Genomic DNA, 21,583 nt, shown 5'->3' on the forward strand with positions numbered 1-21,583 from the left:
TGGGCATAATATTTTCAAAGTTCATCCATGTTGTAGCATGAACCATAACTTTATTATGATGGCTGAGTAAAATTCTTTTGTATATATTGACCACATTTTATGTATTCATTCAACTGTTAATGGACAGTTTTGTTGTTTCCATGTTTTGACTATTGCCTTGATTATCTTGTGTGTTGAGATTACTAATAGATCTTTTAGATTTATTATTTATCTTAACATAGCATCAATTTTTAATTGTATTGTTGATTAATTAGGCATTTGAGAAGAAAGCTATTTCAAGTATGATAATTATTGATGCAAAAACAAAAGCTAATATTGGAACTTTTAGATTCCCTTAATTTGTTTTCCTCTTCAGGATACCCTTATGTTTTAAACCAAATGCTATGACATTGGAATTTGGTCAGTTACAGAGAATAGATGCCTAGCTGAAAGTTACAATTTTCTGTCTACAAAACTTTCTCTCTTTTCTTAAACATTGATAAAATTATTTATTAATGATCTATATTTTCTATACTGAATTAATGAACACTTTGCAATATATAAATATAAAACACTTGAAGAGACGTATTTACACTAAAACCAGAAATGATAGTCAGATTTATACCACAGTGCATTGGAGAAAGAGCATTCAAATACTATCAAAAGGAGAATAAAGAAGTTTAAGTTGAAATTAAACTTTCTGTTTAAACTATTTCATTTTTTTCATAAATCATTGCAATTTTCTTTCATACAATTTCTATTTTAAGGGAATCAAAAGGAAAGCAATTCCAAAGCACCTAAATATCTCATCTTCTACTAACTTGTTACCTATACATAATATATTGTATTTATTTGTTTTAATATTTACATATTACATGTGCTTGGAGTTGTTTCAAAATTGAAATGTTGAATTTTAACCTTTTTTTTTTTATTCAGATGAATTCAAGTTCTTCATGAAAAGGCTACCTATGAATTATTTCCTCAACACATCAACTATAATGCACTTGTGGACAATGGATTCTAATTTTCAGCGTCGCTATGAGCAACTGGAGAACAGCATGAAGCAACTTTTCCTCAAGGCGCAGAAAATTGTACACAAGCTCTTTAGCCTCAGCAAGAGGTGTCATAAACAACCGCTCATCAGCCTGCCGAGACAAAGGTAAGACATGGCAATGTCGGCAACTGAAGGTATTGTTTCCACAGAGCTCTCTTTATTTTTGTCAATGCAGTTGTGATAATATCACAGTTATTTGTGTTATTAGAGATAATTTGAAAACAGCATATTCTCTTAAGTCTCAAAATAATAAATTGAAGTAATTTTCCAAAAAAATAGTACAGTAGGGAACACATATGCTAACTCTCCTTTTGTTTTCTTTTATTATCATAATCAAGAAATATTCTAACTTACTACACGTGGTAGTCAAACTGGAACAGAAAAACACAAAGCCCTATAGAGTAAACAAGTACAAACTGAAATTCTTCTTTATATAATTTTCAACTAAAATAATTCAAGGTTTAATTTCTATGATCAATGTTTAGAAAACCATGACTATCATTCTACAGCAACTTCTGAAAATTACTGTGAATGCTGCTAACATTGCAGATGAATAATGACAGACTATTAAAATATGTATGTCTGATCTGATTTGGGAAAACACATTTTAGGTTTCTGACTTTAAGATCTACTGAAAAATAAGTGTAATAAAAAGTTGTACCTTATCCATTGGAGGTCTAGTTAAAAAATGCATGAATAACAAAAGCTACAAGAAAAAAATAGAGAACAGTACCCATAAAATGATACATTTGTATTAGTATTTCTGCTTTATGACCTTTATATGTATATATAAATGTATATATAATGTATATATAAGTATAAATATATTTTATAAATATATATAAATATATATATAAATATACATATATTTTTTTTTCGTGGTACTGGGATTGAACCCAGGGCCTGTGCTTATGAGGAAAACACTCTACCAAATGAGCTATATCCTCAGCTCATAACCTTAATATTTTGACATGATGTTTAAATATTTAATATTTATTTCAGTGAAAAAACAGATTAATATTCTGTTAAAATTTTAAATTAAAAAGAATTCATTGGCATTTTTTCATTGTTTCATTTGAATTTTAATGTACTCAAAATTTCTGCCGTCATCTCCATAACCTAAGTTGAGGATATTTTCCTTTTCCCCTACCCCACAAACTAAATAGCGACTAGAAATCACTACTCACAATCCCCCAGCTATCCCTAGACTATCGATTTGCATAATTTGCTATTTGTCTCAATAGATTTGTCTGTTCTAAATATTTTATGTAATGGGATCATGCAACATGTGATCTTTTGTGACTGGCTTCTTTTACTTGACATAGTGCTTGCAGGCACATCAATGCTATAACATCAGTAATATGCATGTCCTGCATGTTGTTTATCCATTCATCATTTGATGGACTTTTAAGTTGCTTTACTTTGAAGTACTGTAAATTATGTTTCTGTACATTCTTTGTGGACATGTGTTATGAATTCCCTTTGGTATATACTGAAGTGGGGGATTGCTGAGTCAGACAGTAATTTTATATTTAACGTTTTTTTAGGAGCTGCAAAACTGTTTTACAAAATGGCTGTACCATTTTATATTTCCAAAAGTCGTGAATAACAATTATAATCACTCATCTTCACCAACGCTTTTCTGTCCTTTTGATTATAGCCATCTAAGTGTGTGTGAAGTGGCATCTTGTGGGTTTGATTTACGTTGGAGTTTTGACTAACAATGTTGAATATCTTTTTATGTACTTATTGTACCTTTTCTGAACAAACGTCTATTCTAATCCTTCACATACTTCTAAATTGTTTATTAGTAAGTCATGAGTATTTCATATATGCTTAATGCCAGTGCCTAAACAGTAGTCTATGTGATATACAAATATTCCTTTCCACTCTCTGGAATGTGCTTTTATTTTCCTGGTCAGATATATGTCCCTCCACCACCACCACACACACATATACACTGTCAATCAGTCTAAGCATTTGGTTAAATTTCTTGATATTTTCAAAAAACTTTTATTTTTTTTTTATTTTTAATTTGTTTCTATTTGACTTTTCCATTCTAATCATTCTTTATTTCTTTTATGGTTTTAGTATGATTTCCCTTTTCTATTTTCTTAGAGTGAAAAGCCAGACTATTAATTTGAGAAGCTTTACTTTATTTAATGTAGGCATTCACGGCAATAAATTTCCCTCACAGGACTGCTATAAGTTTTGTTATTTTAAAGCATGTCATAATTTTTTTAAAATTTTCTTTATGAATAAGACATTTCACTATGTCTCTCTGTGTGCCCTTTGGAACATTTTCTAATCAGGAATCGTAGGTAGAGGAAGACACTGCTATTTGATTATGATGAATTTAATGCTTCATGTGTGTGAGTTAAAAATTGTCTTAAAATTACTGAAATAGATAATTTTACCCCAAATAGGAAATGTAAGAAAATGAAGTGAACAAGGAGATAAATTGCTGAGTCCGGTTATAAATGTGTTGACTTCAGGGTTTTATTTAACAAATGTAACTAAAACTGAATATATACATGTAAATATAGATTTGTCTATCTACATAGCTATTTGAAGCTCAGGAAAGATTTAGAATAGTGGGGTGACAATCCCTGTATATACAAATGAAGGAAATCTGAGTGTAATACCATAGTAAAATAAGTAGATAGAATCTTCAGATATACATAAGAAGTGAACAGAGAAACAGATTGCAAACAATAAAGAAAGTATATCATAGAAGTTATGTTAATTTTTAATTGGAAATACAAATATGTTGTAATTTTGCCAGATTTTAAAGGAAAAATGGAAACCTGAAATTAAATAAAAGTTGGGTATGTGCAAAATAAATGAGTAGGATAAGATAAAGATGTGTTATTTGGAGCAGAATTTAATAGAGTTGAGATAAATCTGTTTTCCAAAACTTCTAAAATAAATGTCAAGATAGCCACAACCATTTCTTGACTTTCTTTTTTTTAATATTCCCAACATAGATATGTTGGCTGTCACTCATCACACACACAAAATACTGTCAACTTTTTGTTGTATGAACAATTTTATTTAATTTGAATATTTTTCCATCAGTTTCTTTTTTATTACCAATATGAAATTTTGTTTCTATTTGCTGTGTTTTTTCCCCAATTTTAGTAGAATAAAATGAAATGACAAAAGGAAAACAAAATATATGTATTATATTAGTGGAGTAAAGTATAAAAAGGTTGAATATGGGTACAGGATGTTTTTAGAAATATTTGAAAGAGAAGCAGATGAACAATATCAATAATTCACTTGCATTGGAAATTCTATTTTTTTATCCTGTATTTATGGAATTTTTTTCTTCAGCCTTTCTCTGAAACTTTTCCCATCCTAGGCATGTTCTTTCTATTTTTGATATTCTAAAATATTGATAAATTAGCATGAACAAACAAAATGAGACTTGCAAATAACATTTTCAGTAATAAGATGTTTTCTTCACAGTTGGTGGACAGGTTGAAATCACCCTTCATAAAATAGACTGTAGTTCTTCCTTTTTAATAAAATTTGACACCCATATTAAGCTTATCACTGTTGCTCTTAGGAATTTGTGTGAAAAATATGTTTTCATGCTTTAGTAAACTCTGAAGCCTCTGATAATGATTTCCTTGAAGAAGTCATTTTTGTTGCTATTCTAACACATTTCAGATAACAATATTAATTTGATTAATAATCAGTATTTATAGAAATTATTAAAAATAAAGATCCATGAACATCTCCATAATGTTAACTCTACACTAATCTGTACTATCAGAAGGCAGCAAGTCCATGCATGTATTACATTTAATGATGTGTTGGTAAAGGTTTATCAACCAGCATTCTAGAACAGAAGCATTTGCCATTTTGGGTGGTGTAAACTTTACAATCACGTTCAATATCTAGTTACCAAAATGCTGTCACTGAAAAGAGCTGTTTGTAGGGCATGCACAATTGGCTCACCTGATTCAATACATTTAAGCTGCAGTAAATAAATAACAATTGATTAAAATATTTAATGCAGCTATTTCTTCTTCATTAACAAAAGAGAGATGATTGACTTTCTAGCATCACAGACAAGAATGAGTTCTGCCATCATCTAAGAACTGTATTACACACTCCCTATATATACTCTAAAATAGAGGTCAACAAACTTGTTTCTATATCAACCAGCATGATTGTTTTTCAATATTTTAAGTCACTGAAAAATAATCAAAGAGAGATAGTAATATTTTTGGTTGATGAAAATTATAAAAGATCAAATTTGAATGCATGTAAATAAAACAATCACCACCTCTATGTTTACACATTGCCCATCGACACTTATACACTCTACTTTTTTTTTTTTTTTTTTTTTTTTTTTTTGTGGTGCTGGGGATCGAACCCAGGGCCTTGTGTTTGCAAGGCAAGCACTTCTACCAACTGAGCTATCTCCCCAGCCTGACACTTATACACTCTAATATCTAGAAGTTGCCACAGAAAGATGATGTGGTCCTTCTGGCCTACAATATTTTCTTTCTTCCTCTTTAAAGAGTCTACCAATGACTACTCTATCACAATATGTACTCTATCATTTAAAAATATATTCATGAGTATTCATATATCATTGATGTATTTTAAATTACAAATATGTTTTATATTATAAATAATATTTTTAATAGTTTTCATTCTCCATCCATATGGACACTTTATACAATCAGATTGTTCAATTCTGAATCCTGAGTATTATGGCAGTGATACCAATTGTTTATTAACAATTTCTGTATGTGTGTGTATATGTGTGTGTATATATAAACATAACTTCTATAGGAATGGTCTAAAATCACATTATATCAAATGGATTTTTGTTCAAAAGGCATTTGAAATTGATATTCAAATACAGAATGAATCATTTAGCAGATCTCAAGCTTTTTGGCTTCTTGATCCTTTTATAGTCCTAAAAATCATTGAGGTATCTGAAAGATTTTGTATATGGGATATATAAATACTTGTATGGATGGATATATGAATAGTATACATACATATTTATATTTACAAGTACCATAACAAAAATTAAAACTTAGAGATGTTTAAAGATGTTATCTGTTAATACAATTTAAAATAAAAAGTTCATTATTTGCTGACATATTTAATGCTTAAGTTTGATTTTTGCACATTTCCTTAATACTGTACTTTTGATAGATGAATTCTCATAGCTACTTCTGAATATAATTTCAATCTGTATTTTGTAACCTAAGTTTTTTGTTGAAAAGGTGAGTTTATAAGTCTTTTCAGATAATTATGAATATTATTATTTGATACTACAGTGAAATTCAACAGGTAGAAGTTGTGATATAAAATCTAAATTATACAAGTAACATTTTGAAATCAGTTTCACCAAATTTGTTAGTCTACCTTATTCTCTGGATGGATTTTCTACTAGTAAACAAACCACCCACTAGTCATTTGGGAGATATTTGTCCCCTTAATTATGAAATATTCCAAATGATGACACTCATTATTATACAATGGCAAAAGATCTCATCCCTTAGTATCATTAGTGAATATAAGAGTTTTTCTGCCTTAAGAAGCTGTCAGGCTCATAATAGAAGATACAAATTTTCCAATTATTTCACTTAAAAACTAGAATTTATTATTGGTATTAAGTATGTCAATTGATTTTTCTTATAGTGATTATTTCATTTGTTTTAATTTTAATACTAAATGTACCATAAATTCAAGTTCAAATAACCACAGTTGTTCTGTTATATTATGTCACACAAAATGAACAATGGTTTGCTATGGGAAAGTGGCTATCTCAGCTTGTAAGAAACAATTGCTCAAGTGCCTTTCTTCAAGGAACTATTATTATAGCTCTTTGTACAGCACAGATATCTTCTTTATATGTTCTGTTTTGGCATACAGACCTATACCAAAGATTGAGATAGACTAAACTTAATTTTTATCATTTCATTAAGAACATTCTTAAAACTTCATATTTTATTAGAATGCTTCAATAAAAATATATATATACTTAGTACTGCAGATTTATATAACTTCCTTCAGCACTAGTTTACCCACTATTGCTTTTAGAATAATAAGTGCAAATATCAACATGATGCAAAAGAAAAATAACATCTTGTTATATCTATGAAAATCATGTTTGCCTTGTGCCTTCTTACTAGGATCTTGTCTCCTTTCCCCACCTTCCACCCACTTATACACATGGCTATGTTGTTTATTTTTTGAAAATGATGCCTTCCTTATGAGGACTTAAAAACCTAGATGATAAATCCTTCTTCCCCTACATCATACCCTCTTTTAATAAAACAATCATAATCCATTCTACTTGAATACAGTAATCCTAATTCTTTTTGAGAACATCATGCCTGCAAAATTCCTTTGCACCTAGAATAAATACATGTCTAATTATATTGAAGTGGACATAATGAAAGGGATGTATGAAAGTTTTCAATTGGGTCCTTCAAAGATTAAGCATACATATCATCTCCCTTCTTTTCTTGCCTAGACAAAATACACTATGATAACTGGAACTGAGACTTATGATGTGAATGTTATGAACATTAGAGCCAATTTCTTTGAAACCATTGCATTAGTACCACATTGTTTATATTTGTACTATTACCTTAGAGAATAATAAAATTTCATTTTGTCTAAGTCACTATTATTTGGCTTATATTACTACAACCAAACTTGCATTCAACTAATAAAAGAACCTTACTGAAATGGCCTCTAAATTCTTTAATATTACAGAGTCTGTGATTTAATTAAAAATAGCATTTATATATTAACATAAGGGACTTCTGAGAACAATTTTACATGAAACTATATGAGTTGTTAGGATATTAATTTTCCTTACACTTCTATTGTATAAAATAATATTTAGTTATTATTTTTTAGTTCCAGCCACTCCATGATGATTCACAGGTATATTCTAAATAATGAACAACAAATTTAAAAGCTTTAATATTTAGATATTTTCAGCTTGTTATTGAGAAATTTAAATCATACAGCAATGATAAAGTACCTAGTACATGGAAAGGTCTTAAATAATTATTTTTTATTCCAAAACACAAAACTCCATTTCTCATGTTTAGATAATTTTTCATACATTATTTAATTTTCTGCAATGAGTTTTTTATGAGTTTCTTACTCAATATTTGTAATACAAATAATGGCATAAAAGCTATAAAAAACATACTGTTGCTTGTACAGTAGACTTGTAGACTAGATTCTAATTCTAAGCAGTCAGGGGGATAAACTTGCCTAGGAGAGCAGAAAAAGAAAAAAAGAGGATGAGTGTTGTACTCTGTCCTTGGTACCTCTAAATAGATTTCAAAATAGGCAAAATTTGTTCTTTCACTTATGGCATGTCTCCACACTCAGTTTATGGTGTAGCCTAAACTTTAGGACCAAGGCTTTAAAACGTGTTAAGCTCTTCACTGTAATATTCCTACTTTGACCTTCTGTTCCACAATCCTTCCATGATCTTTTACTTTATTAGCTATTTGATAGCTATTAGTTGGAATTTTCTTTAATTCATACTCAAGTATAAAAACTATTTGTAATTTTAAAATATATTATGTGTTAACCATAACAGTCATTAATATGAGGAATTTCAGGCAAGGCAAAACATAATACAATGAAATGAGGGTCTGTAGGATTATAGTGTTGTGTCTGTAGTATAGTGTTTTGCTCATGGATAGAAGATTCTGTATAGCAACCAAATAATTTGCCACCTTAACACTTTGTGCAGCAAACCCTGTACCCAGCCCACAATACACACAAGAAAGTTGTCCAGACCTTACTTGATAGAGAAATCTTTTGTTAGATAGCTGACTGTGATAATATGACAAAGCTAAAAGTCTTGTTTTTGTTTGGAAATTCTGTGATCTGGTGTGTGTGTGTGTGTACACACACTTGTGCGTGCATGCCCACGTATAGCATAATAGTACAAAATGACAGATTATCATCTCATTAGACACAGGTAGTAACTCTGAAGCATTGTCTTATTCTCTCTTTAAATTTATTCATTCTGTCATTTTAGGAGAAGGAAACTAAAAGTCAAAATGAATGGTTTTGAACATAATACATTTTCCAAATAAAAAAGATATGGTCCTTTTGTATTCACATAATTAACTATGCAAATGTCATTTCAACACCTCTTACCGTGTCTTCTTCATACTAAACAATCTTCTAAGATTCAGTGTCACCTCTAAACACTTCCCCATCCTCCTAAGTTAATGGAGTAGCTGGCCAAACTCATCAGATTTTATTTATAGGAGAAATGAGGGCAGAAACAATACAGAAGACAGCTCCAGACTACTCTCCTAATATTTTTGCTTACTTCCTTGAAAGAAAACAAATGTATACGTAGGATAATCTTGGAAATAAAGTCTATGATGATTAAGGACAAGAACCCTCCCTTTCCCAGAATGTTTTAAAGTGAGAAATAATTGTTTGAGCATCCAGAATTACTTTCCTTTTGATAATGACTACAGGTCCTTGCCAAAAAGGGTTCTGTAATCAATCTTAACTTTCTCTTCAGTGAGGACTGATGATTTTCCTTTATTATATTCTACTAAATATCTTGGAAAATATAAATGCCTGTTTTTTAAATACATAAACAGATATCAAGTTAGCTTGTGTTGCTGTAACCAAAAGGTCACACAAGAATAACTTAGAGAAGGAAAGGTTTATCTGGGTTCATGGTTGGCTGACTTGACCGTGCTGGGCCCAGGACAGAACATCATGGCAGAAGGGCACGGTAAGGGAAAGGTGGTCGCTTCATAGCAGACAGAAAGTAAGCTGCCTGGGATAAAGTATAAAAACTAAATGCCCCTAAAGATCTACTTCCTCTAGCCACATCCTACCTGCATACATTTATCACCCAGTACAGTAGTCCTTTCAAATTGTTAATTCATCAAATGGGTTAATCCACAGATTAGAGTCTAGCTTTCATAATCCAATCATGAGCTTTCAGGGGACACCTCATATCTAAACCATAATAACTTACTTCTATCCCCCCCCCCGCCAAAAAAAAAGGAGTCACACTCAGGCACATATGGAGGCTTAGTTATAAATGATAAAGTTTTCTTGGAAATCTATGATGCTTACATGTAAAATATTGGAGTCTATAATTTTAAAATTAGGGGAAAAAAAGCTATATTAATTTGAGCAAGGGATTTCTAATACAAAAATTCTTCCTAAAATCCTATTAACTTCCAAAAATATATACTCAGGAAGCAGAGTCCGGTTGTTATTCTTTATCTAAATTCTCAGATTCTGGAATTGTAATTTAGTACATAGGTTACCATAAAATATTTGATTGTTATCTTGAACTGAAAATGATTTTTTCAAGAACTTTATTTTATCAATGCTTTAGTTGCTTTCTTAATGCTGGATACCAATTCTTGGCAAATGATTCTTTTAATTACATTCTCAGTCAGACCCAGAGACCATGGTACCACATGCTTGTAAAAGCCATAACTCAATGTAGGTCTGAAAATTAAGTGTTGATTCATTACTAAAACATATTTTGTCACTTTTCTTTTCTATAACCTTCAGTTCTGTAATTTTCATTCCAATATTCTGCCTGAAAGAGACAGGGTTACTTTAAGTGCAACTCTTCCTTTCATTGTTAATTGGTACGTGAAATTACATCTGAGAGGAAAAAAATATGGACTATAAGGAAGTAAACTGATATCATATTAACCATCAGTGGTTTGTATGTGAGCCACGAAGCATGAATCCATACTGTGTAGATCTGAGGACAGTAAGTTTCTACACAGTCTGTCATATTACTGACAATAAAATCTTTACATATTGAAACACTTCCAAATAATTATTTTTATGATTTAGAAGAAACAGTTTAAATCTCCAAAATAAAGAAGAAGCTGAGGATCATGTATTCTAACGATGTGGGGGTTTCATTATCTCAAAGCAGACTTCCATGTTATGTACTGGAATTATGTTACCCATGACTTTTTCTCCTGAGCACTTCCCACTAAACTATTGTGGCAGAGGAAAACACATGTTGGGAGTGACCTGACCAATGAGATTAAAATAGGATTTTAAATCTCTTATTCTTTGAATATATAATAGTGTATTTATAAAAAAGTATTAACTCAAAGTTTTTTCTCATATGAAATGCCCCTTTTTTATCAGCTTTAATATGAAGTCTATTGTAGTCTTCAGTATATATGGATAAAATCAATTACATAATTTAAAAAATCATCACTGATAGTTATATACATAAGTATATAGATAAAATAATGTTTGTCCTAAACTCCTTCCCATCTTAAATGGTAGTACTGATGAAAAATAATATAATGTTATTTCAAAAGTCAAAATCATGTTGATCTTTCAAATAATTCCTTTTTCCAAACTCTCTCATGATTCAGTGACAAAAATCTTATTTGAGTTTAATTTGTAATCAATCTAAATGCTTATTTTAATACCATTTAGATAAAGTGTAAAATCTCTAATTCTCATATTATAGTTTATAATCCTCATGCAAGATACAAAAAAGTACAAAAATAAGCTTCCTTTACCCGTTCAGCATCACTTCATTACTTGTAGGTATGTATCTGTAAACACACACACACGGCCAAGTCATTTCAAAGACATATGATTCAAATCAATTATTTTTCCTTGAGTTTTAAACCAAGACCCTATTTTCTAAAGGCAAATGGCTTCATGAATCAGGAAGGTAAAAACCAAATATTACCAAGATACATGTGACCACAAATCCCTAGCCCTGATTAAAAAAAGTCTTTGAAGCACTTCATTTAAGGCAGCCACCACAAGTTATAAAGTGAGTGAATACATTTCAAAAATCAATGCCAATTGAGATAAAAATCCTCTATCTCACAATCTTCATGCACTTCAGACAGCAACAAATAGAACAGCACAAAAGAACATTGATGTGACAAAAGAACATAGGAGAAAATGAAGGTCAGCTTGTTGTGGTTGTTCTATTAAACCCAGCAGGAAGACTTCATGTAGGCTTCTCAAAGGAAACAAAAAAGATCAAGTCTGAGGTAATACCTTTTATTGAGCTGAAATAAAATTAGTTCACAAAAACAGGAAGGTAAGCTATAAACAAATCCCAAAACAAAATAGTAAGAATATAAAAAAAGTCTACCAATTTTAAGGTAAATTTATATATATGTATGTATGTTTATATGTATGTATGTATGTATGTATATGTGTGTGTGTAATATATTCCTCTATGTTTTTCTAAATACACACAAATATATACACCCCTCAGCTACATATTAAAATACAAGAACAACACACGATTATGATCTAAACACATGATTTTTCTTTCATAACCTCCTCTAGACTCCCTTTAAAATGAATCAAATTTAAAATTATATCACTATCTGAAGTTATTAAACTATTCAATCAATATACAGAAATGTGTAGAGAACTTTTAAAAAATATGCTGTGGAAAACAGAATGAAAGAAAAGCTTAATTCACAATTTATCATGTGTCAGTGAAATACCTATATAAATGACAGATAGAGGAAACATTCAATGGAACCATCTATATCCCTTGATGAGGAGCCAGAGACATGGCATGATAAGAAGTGATAATTTTGTTGACTCCTTCATGAGACCTGTCAGGGTTCATTAGGATTAACTAACATGTATTTAGCACAGACTATATGTCAAACACTGTTACAAACACTTTCTCTGTTTTTCTCATTTAGTAAAATGTCACAAGGTGGGTAATATCATTACACTATTGAGGACACTGAAGTTTAGATAATTTTAACAATTTGCCCAGGATTAATCAGCTAGTTATAGCAAAGCTAAGATCCTCACTTGATCTAGCTGCAGAGCTTGGATTCTCAGTCATTACACCATGGCCCTTCCCAGGTTTACCAGGTTTGCTAGACAAGGGATCTTAGATCCTGCTAACCCTTCATCACTTTGAGGTTTGAGAGGCTGTTGAATTCATGAAAACAAATTGGGTCATGGAATGGAATAATCAATAAACATGTAAGTGTTTGAGGTGAAAAACAGGGAAACTAAATTTAAAACTGAAATAGATGAAGTAGAATGTTAAAGAAAGATGAAATGGTTTATCCAAACAAAATAATAGCTACTTATCCAGTACTATAATGTAGGGATATAATTTATACATAAAGATCTAAGGTTCAGAAAGATGGATAACAAAGATACACAATATTCATAACAATTTCTATAAGGAGAAAACTTAGAGAAGAACAAAAGAGAAAGAAGCTGGGAAAAACGGAAAGAGAAAGAGAGAAAGTGCACTTTGGAAGATACGATTCAGATGAAAGAAACTGGGCACCAAGCAAAATTGATGGAAAAGAATTATATTGTGTATTGTTTTTTCAGTTAATCTCAATGATTTTTAATTAGTCTATTGCACTTTTTTCTAGTGCACTGTTTTGGTCAGCTCTTTGCTTCTGTGACCAAAAGACCTGACAAGAAAAATTAGAGGAGGAAATATTTGGGGCGAAATATTTGGGGTCTCAGTCTGTAGATGGCCAACTCTATTGCTCTGTGCCAGAGATGATGCACAACATCATGGAGGAAGGGTGTTGTGACCAAGGAAAGCAATTCAGAGCATGGCAATTAGAAAGCAGAGAGAGACTAAGCTTGACTCACCAGGGACAAAATATATACCCCAAAGCACACACTCCAGGGACTCACCTCCTTCAGCCACACACTACCTGCCTACAGTTATCTCCCAGTTAATCCATTGAACTGGATTAATGTCCTGATTGGGTTAAGGCTCTTATAACTCAATCATTACACCTCTATACTTTTTTGCAGTGTCTTTCACATGTGCTTTTGGGGTACTCTTCATATCTAAACCATAACATTCACCAAGGAGTTTAAAATTTGGGCAGATTTTGAGAGTTCATTTATTGTGTGCATTGGTACAAAGGAAAAGACAGACATTGTGCTTCAACAACTTCATTATTCCTGACTGGCTCCAGTGTCAACACGTACAGCATTTGCTCATCACAGATCCAAGTTTCTTCTCAGGGTGGAAGTAAATAAAGGAAGACATGAGCAGTGACTTGTCCTGGACTACAGTTTAACTTCTTCAATCCCTACCTTTTTGTCTTGAGGGAGAACCAGAAGAAAAGAGAAAGCCATAAGAATACAAGCAGATGTTATCATTTGTTTTATGATCATAGAAATCAAATAAGCTATATACTGTCAAGGACAGAATACAAACACACCAATTGTGAGGTTAGAATTAACTTCCTGATACTAAAAATGTTTTTTTTTTTTCCTTAAGTAGAGATTAAAATGTTTTCTTTTATAATAATCTAGTAGGGTTACACATTCTAAGTGAAATCTTTGAAGAACAAATTTTGACAATAAAATTCTCGCCTTATTGGAAATTAAGAGATCTACACCTAGTTAATCTTTGTATCAAAGAAAACCCAAAGGGAAATTTCAAGCTCTAGATAAAGTAATTAAGGAGAATACTTTAATAATAATACCTCTGAGAACAAAACAAATTCCAGAATTGAAGCAGAATTTGTGATTTTAAATACCTTAATCAGGGAGAAAGAATACAACATGTGATTATTTTTGTTATTATTTTTGATAGTGCATTTTAATCATACTGAACAGTGGATTTCATTCTGTCATCTTAGTAATTTATGTGACATATTTGACTATTTCTATCCCACCATTACCTAATCTTACCCTCCTCTCCACTAATAGTTTCCCTTCTACAAAACTAAAATTATTTAGAGCTTATAAACTTTTATTCTTTCACTCAAAAATGTATAATGTCATTTATAGGCATAGGAGGTGCATCAGCTGTATGTGTGTGTGTGTGTGTGTGTGTGTGTGTGTGAGTGTGTGTGTGTGTGAACATATGTCCTAGAAAGTGGAGTTAAAGACATTAAACAAACAACTTATGCATTGTTTTAGAAAGAGATAAAAGTTATAACAAAAAATAAACCTATAATAATAAGATATGGAATGCCAGGGATGGAGTGTGTGTGTGTGTGTGTGTGTGTGTGTGTGTGTGTGTGTGTGTGTATGGTGTGTGTGTGTGTGTGTGTTTGAATTAAATTTATTTTAACTGAAACATAAAAACAAAGACAATGCATATTAACCTCTTAATAACACTATATTTTGATACAAGTTTACATTGTGGTAAGGTTTAAATTTATTATTTTATAATGTTGAAAACTTTCAAAGCCTTTCTAGCTTTTTGAAATGTATAATACATTATGGTTATCCATATACTATGCAGTAACACATCAGCACTTCTTTAATCTAACTGTAACTTCCTGCTTATTGATCCTGTCCTCACCCTTCTTTCTTCCCTACTCTCCTCACTCTGTGTCTTCTAGAAACCAAACATTCTCTCAATTTCTGTGAGATTCCATATGTGAGATCATGTGGTACTTGTTTTTGTGTACCTGGTTTATTTCACTCAACACAATGATCCTGAGTTCCATCCATGAAAACATGGACATGACAAGAGTTCATTCTTTTTATGACTCAATAGTATTCTAGTGCTTATACGTGCCCCATTTTCTTCATTTGTTCATTAGCCAATGGACAATCTTCTTGTTTCCATTCCTTGGTGATTGAGAATAAACATGGAGTACAGATGTCTCTTTGACATATTCATTTCATTTTCTTTAGATATACACCCAGAAATGGAATTGCTGAATCCTACTCATATTACAAGCCAAAACTTTAAGGAGATGAGGAGACACTAATCCATATGCATAATGGGGAGAGAGAGAATAGTATCTTCATTAAGAACTAGATTCCTCATAGAGTGTATCAAGATAGGAAGTGGGATCAGAAAGGTTCAACAGGTTACAGAGAAAGGACGTAAAATACCCACTTTGAAAACTATCAAGATAAGATGGATTTCACAGATAAAATTTTTCTTAATATTTAAAAGGGCAGAAATGTTCTTTAAATTATTTTTCAGGCTATAAGGAACTATGGGAGGCAATCTGTTTTTATAAAGCCAATATAACTCCAATCTGAAAAAAATAAATTATACAAAAATGGAATCCAAAAGTGACTATGTTTAATTTTTAAAATTTCATTACCAAAGAATAAAATATCGTATTCAAAGTCAAATGACACATAAAGGACAGGCTGCGGCATCTTGGATGGCACTTCCAGATAAACTACCTGTTTTAGGGACTGGTAATTCTAAATTTTATGGGAGAGTTAGCATGTGATAAAGAGATATTACCTACAAACTTGACATTTGACTAGAATGGCCTAAAATAGTCCTGGGTATATGTCAGTAGTTACATCAGTTAGATCCAGAACATAGTGGCGTAGTAGGGTGTCCATTCTGTTATGCTGAGTGTTCATTCTGGTGGTTTGTTTTTCATTTGGTAGTATTCATTAAATATTTAAATATTTTCAATTTCTACTGTAGTGCATAGTACAAAAATGTACTATGGTTAGCAGAAGAAAACCTCAGCGTTAGGATACTGTTGAAGCCACAGTGGATTTAAAGATGAATATACTTAATGTTTTAAATTTAACTGTCAAAAAATAAAGTATCTTATTGGAAGTGAAATGCCATTACTACCATTGCTTGTATATTCTTAAAGGAATACTGGTCCCATAGGAGCAAGAGGTCAAGGTATTCCCTCAGTCTTTCTTGGGAAAAGGTGAAACTGCTTTCTAACTTTGAGCTGGAAGGCTTGACTTCAGAGTATCTCCACTGGTGAGCTAGTTTCCCTCTCCTTTCAGAAATGGAAGGACATCACATTTTATTCATCTGTTCCCCTCTGTCTTCCCCTCTATTTTATTATTTAGTTAACCGAACTAAACTGAGGGTTTTATGGATTTGAATACTAGTGATCACAGGGTGCTAAAGGTAGTCTGACATGAGGCTGAACAGTCTCCCTGTGCTCCATGAAGCAAAAAGCTTTGGAAAGATAACCAAGTGAGCCAATAGGCTCCACATCTTTTATCTTCCTCCATCTCAAGCTGAGGTACATTTCCATGGTTCATTTCATACATTTGAAAGATTTTTTTTTTCTTTAAGAAGCACCAAATCTATAAAATATATTAATAGTTTAGTTGCAAAATTTGCACAAAAAAACAAAAAAGTTGACATTTGATATTTTCATTAGTAAAATATATTGGGTATCAGTCTTCATGGGTTAATACATTTAAATTGAAAGACCTATGAAAAGCAGGCCTCGTTTAAAGAAACATGGCATTTAAATGCTAAAGCGAAGGGATTCTTTGAAGAATATTTATAAGGGAGTCAGTGTATCATTCTGCACCTGTTGTTATAAGGAGGTACAACTGTTCAAGTTCCAGATTGAATTGGCTTCAAAGATTTAAAAAAAAAAAAAATAGCCTCTCTGTTTGTAAGTTTTTCCTCTCTTGTGAATAGAGATTTGTCTTTTTCAAGGGAGGAGTGGCGGACTATTGGGGCATTCTCTGCAGGCAGCACCTGTGAAACTTGGCAAACTTGAGGGTCTTAAGCTGCTGGTATGAATAGCATTGCACTGAGAGTAAAGAGGCCACCAGTACTTTCTGATGAATGAAACCGTGGAATGCTAATTTTGGAATCTGAATTGTGTGACTAGTTCAACGTTTAAGTGTTGTTTTGAAATAGAGTTCATTTCATCTCACCAAGTTTGAAAACATGTCCTCTGGCATTAATTTCGGCTTTTTATTTTATGAATGGTTTGTTTTGATGTTGAGGAAATGCATCAAAATTAGGTTGCGATTCATTTAGGAAATAAGATTAACCACTTGTTGAACATTAGTTTTTACGCTTTTGATAGAATCAGTGGTTAACAATAGGTTTATGGACATAAAGACAGATCTCTGTGTGTCACATTGTTACACAATATGATTAGGTAAATAGGCATTCCAGATAAATTACTTTTGTGTGGCCAATGATTCCATTTGCCAACAGTAAACATATAAAATTGATGATAGTATCACATCATCAATGTGATAGGAAATGTATAGATTCTCTCCTTTTAATCTCTTCAAGACTCTTTATATTTAGACCCACAATACAGTATATTTGAAAGAGAAAACAAAATGTTTCTGATCATTAATGAAAAATATTTGCTTAGGGTTACCTTCAGCAAAAACAGTATTTGAAAGAAATAAAGCTGAAATTATAAAGTGTCATGGTGATGTAGAATAAAATCGAAAATTCTCAAATCAATACACCCTGACTGTTCTTTTCCTAAAATGTTTTTTATCTTATTTCCTGTGCTTATTCGCTAGAAATTCAATTAAAATATTTTCTCCTTTCCTAAAAACTTTTCTTAACCTCCTTTCTCTCCTGCAAAGTTGAGAAATGTCTTGTTTTCCTCCAGTGTGACATATTACTTTTATCTACCTATGTGTCTGTCTTTCCAATAGAGGGCCCCTCTGAGACAAGGGTTTGTACTTAGCTCATTATGTCAGCCCTCTGGCTTTACATAAAGAACATCTAAAATATGTTTACAGCAGATATTATGTCAGGCCTATTAAAAAAGAGAGGTAACATAAAACGCTGCCTAGAGAAAACCTAACCCTATGGATTTATGCCATTTGCAATATAGTCACTTCACCTTCTAATGTGATTTACTACCAGTAGATCCAGTATGGTTTTCTTTAAATATTACCATAAATGAAATAAGATGTAATCAGTATAATTTTAAAAATTAGACCCTCAGATATAATCTTCTGATACTGACCAATCTATTTCTGGTGCAGATATTTAGCCTGTACTATATAAGGTATACTTGTGTTGAATCTAAAGTTTAGATAGGGTTTTTATTTTCATTGCATTCAGTTATAAAATCTGCTGTTGGGAATTTTTCTCCTTCTTTCTTGTGACAGGTATTTTGATAGCACTCCGGGTTTGCTTCTTTGGGTTGAGAGGCTGCTCTCTCTCATTGAGGTGTCTGTGATCAGGAATCAGGCTCTGAGGACAGATCTGTACAGGCCTTTCTTCATTTTCCTAATCTTCAGGCCACTTTCCTAATCTTTTAGGTCACTGAGATCCTTTGTCCTTCCTTTCATATTCTATATCCAATGAAGGACTTGACTTTTCTGCCAGTCCTTCTGAGTCTCATCGCTCTCTGTTCCTATCTTTGCAAAGCTGCATATAACCTCAGTTCCATATGAGGGCAAGAGGGCTGCTGACTCCTTTTTGCCCTGATCCTACCACCAATACCACCTATACTCAGTCTTGACAGAACAGAGCACACACACCAAATATCTGAGCCCTCTGGTTTTTCCCACATGTATCTGGGATAGGCTACAGATATTTTCTGAAACACATTTGCATCCTTGTGTTTCTTGTCCCAAAATCGAAAGGTGATTTTTTGAAATAAGAATGAAATACTTCAATGTTTTGTTTCCTGGCTTATGCAGTTACTTCTTCTTCACCTGAAAAGGCATGTGATTTATATTTAGCTATTTGCATTGAGAGAAAGAGTCTCAAAGTATGAATATGGAAGTTGATTTCATGTTGGCAAGGGTCTAACTTTTCAATGACTATGGAGTACTTCCTTAGTTTCCCTGAGCCAGGTTGTAACCTGGGTAGAATGGAAGAAGACAAGAGAGTTGTGGTGGCTGAAAGAAACAGCATCTATAAAGCATCCAGCACATACTAGATAACACATTTTATAAACATGGCTGTCCTTCTCCTGTAGTTTCCCCTCCCTTAGCCAGCAATGATCTAGACTTAAAGATACTGCAACGTCTCTTCCCTGTTGCTATCATCTTCCACCACTCTTAAATGAGTGCTTAGCTAATTGCCAGTGCTAAATAAGTTTTCTTTTTATTTATATTCCCTTGTCTATTTATACTCACTGGTCTTTGTTCCACTTTCTACCAAGCCAAGGCATCTGTACTCTGCCTGGAATATGTAGCCTTTGCATAGCTCTGTACAAATAGCCAACAATAATCATTTGGCACTCATCTCAAATATCACGTCCAGTGAAGGGCTTTCCCACAGTGGTCCTCACACATTATTCACCAGAACATTTTGCTGTCAGTTGTTTCATAACCTTATGCTTATTTAATATTCTACTGTTTATGTATTGTTTCACTTATTTGTTTAGAATAAATGTTCCAATGGGATCATTACTTTTTTTCATTATTGTATTCCTAATCCCCAGTAGAAGAGGTTTACCGTTTTGTTTTTATCTTCCAATTTTGTTTTTTTTTAATTAAAGTACAAAAATTCAGTTAATCGTACACACTAGTTCATAGTTATTTTCTATGTTGATGCTGTCTCATGTATAAACACTTTTTTCTTTTTTTAAATATTTATTTATTTTTTATTTTTTACAGACTGCATTTTGATTTGCTGTATACAAATGGGGTACGTTGTTTCATTTCTATGGCTGTACATGGTGTACATTCATACCATTCATATAATCATACATGTACATAGGGTAATAAATCTGTCTCATTCCATGATTTTTTTATACCCTCCTCTCATTTCCTTCTATATAATTTAAAGTTCCTCCATTCTTCTCTTACCAAGTGTTCAACATCTCTAGCAGTTAGATAAATGCAAATTAAAACAATTGTAAGATTTCATCTTACTCCAATTAGAATGGCTATTATCAAGAACACAAAGAATAATAGATGTTGGCATGGCTGTGGGGAAAAAGGCACACTTTTACATTGCATTTTTTTCTTTTTTTAACCTTTATTTTGTCTTCTATTGTTCTTCCTGATAGGAGTAGCAACTCTATGGTATTAATATATGTTCTTAAATGTGTATGTGTCATAGTAAAATAGGTAGGGATGCTGTTTAGTACACATATTTAGTTTTTATTAATTTGAATGTTTTGAGATCCATGCATTTTTCTCTACTTATATGATGTTTAATTGTTGCAGAATATGTTGTTGTCTGCATTCCCTATACTTCCCATCCATTCCCTAGTGATCTGCCCCAAATTCTCTCTAATTCCCACCACCATACACTATGCTACAATGAATATGCTGCTCTCAATGTTCTGCTTTTGATTTGTGGAGATTCTTCTGTAATACATGCTCAGAAGCGGGACTGCTGAATCATAACATATACTTACTTTCAATAAGACATAGTACTTAGCAAATATTTCTTGAATTAATTATTGTAGCACTGTATAATAACTGTCTTACATTCTGATTTTATACTGTGGATGAGTCAAATTTCTCACTCAATCCTAAGTTCTTAGAGAATAAATTTATAGCCATACTGTAAACTAGCCTATCACTTATCTGAAGTAGCATGATAAATTTTATCCTAAACTTAACAGCTTAGGACAACAAATATTTATCATCTCGTCATTTCTTTGGGTCAGGACCTGGGGAGTGGCTTATACTGGTTGTTTTACTTTAGAGTTGCTCACAAAGTTGTACTCAAGCTATCAGCCAGGCTGCAGGCATATGAAGGCTAGACTGGGGCTAGCAGAGATTACAAGATGTTCCACTTGCATGACCGGTGGCAGAAGTTCTCAGATTCTTTTTGAGTGTCTTCATGTTAACTTGTTTCTCCCATAGTTAATGATCCAATAATAAGAGTTAAAAGAA

General features: G+C 32.1%; 1 protein-coding gene across 3 annotated transcripts in view; it reads left to right on the plus strand.

Annotated features, from left to right (window-relative positions):
- The window catches only part of BRINP3 (BMP/retinoic acid inducible neural specific 3), a 392,892-nt gene that overhangs the window by 327,978 nt on the left and 43,331 nt on the right, over positions 1-21,583 (plus strand). For all 3 annotated transcript variants that reach the window (XM_079107246.1, XM_079107247.1, XM_079107245.1), the window contains one exon: positions 916-1,138. In XM_079107246.1, the coding sequence (XP_078963372.1) occupies positions 916-1,138 (223 nt within the window). The remainder of the gene's footprint in view (positions 1-915; positions 1,139-21,583) is intronic.

This window comes from Sciurus vulgaris (genome assembly GCF_902686455.1).
Source record: "Sciurus vulgaris genome assembly, chromosome: 12".
Taxonomy (NCBI): Eukaryota; Metazoa; Chordata; class Mammalia; order Rodentia; family Sciuridae; genus Sciurus; species Sciurus vulgaris.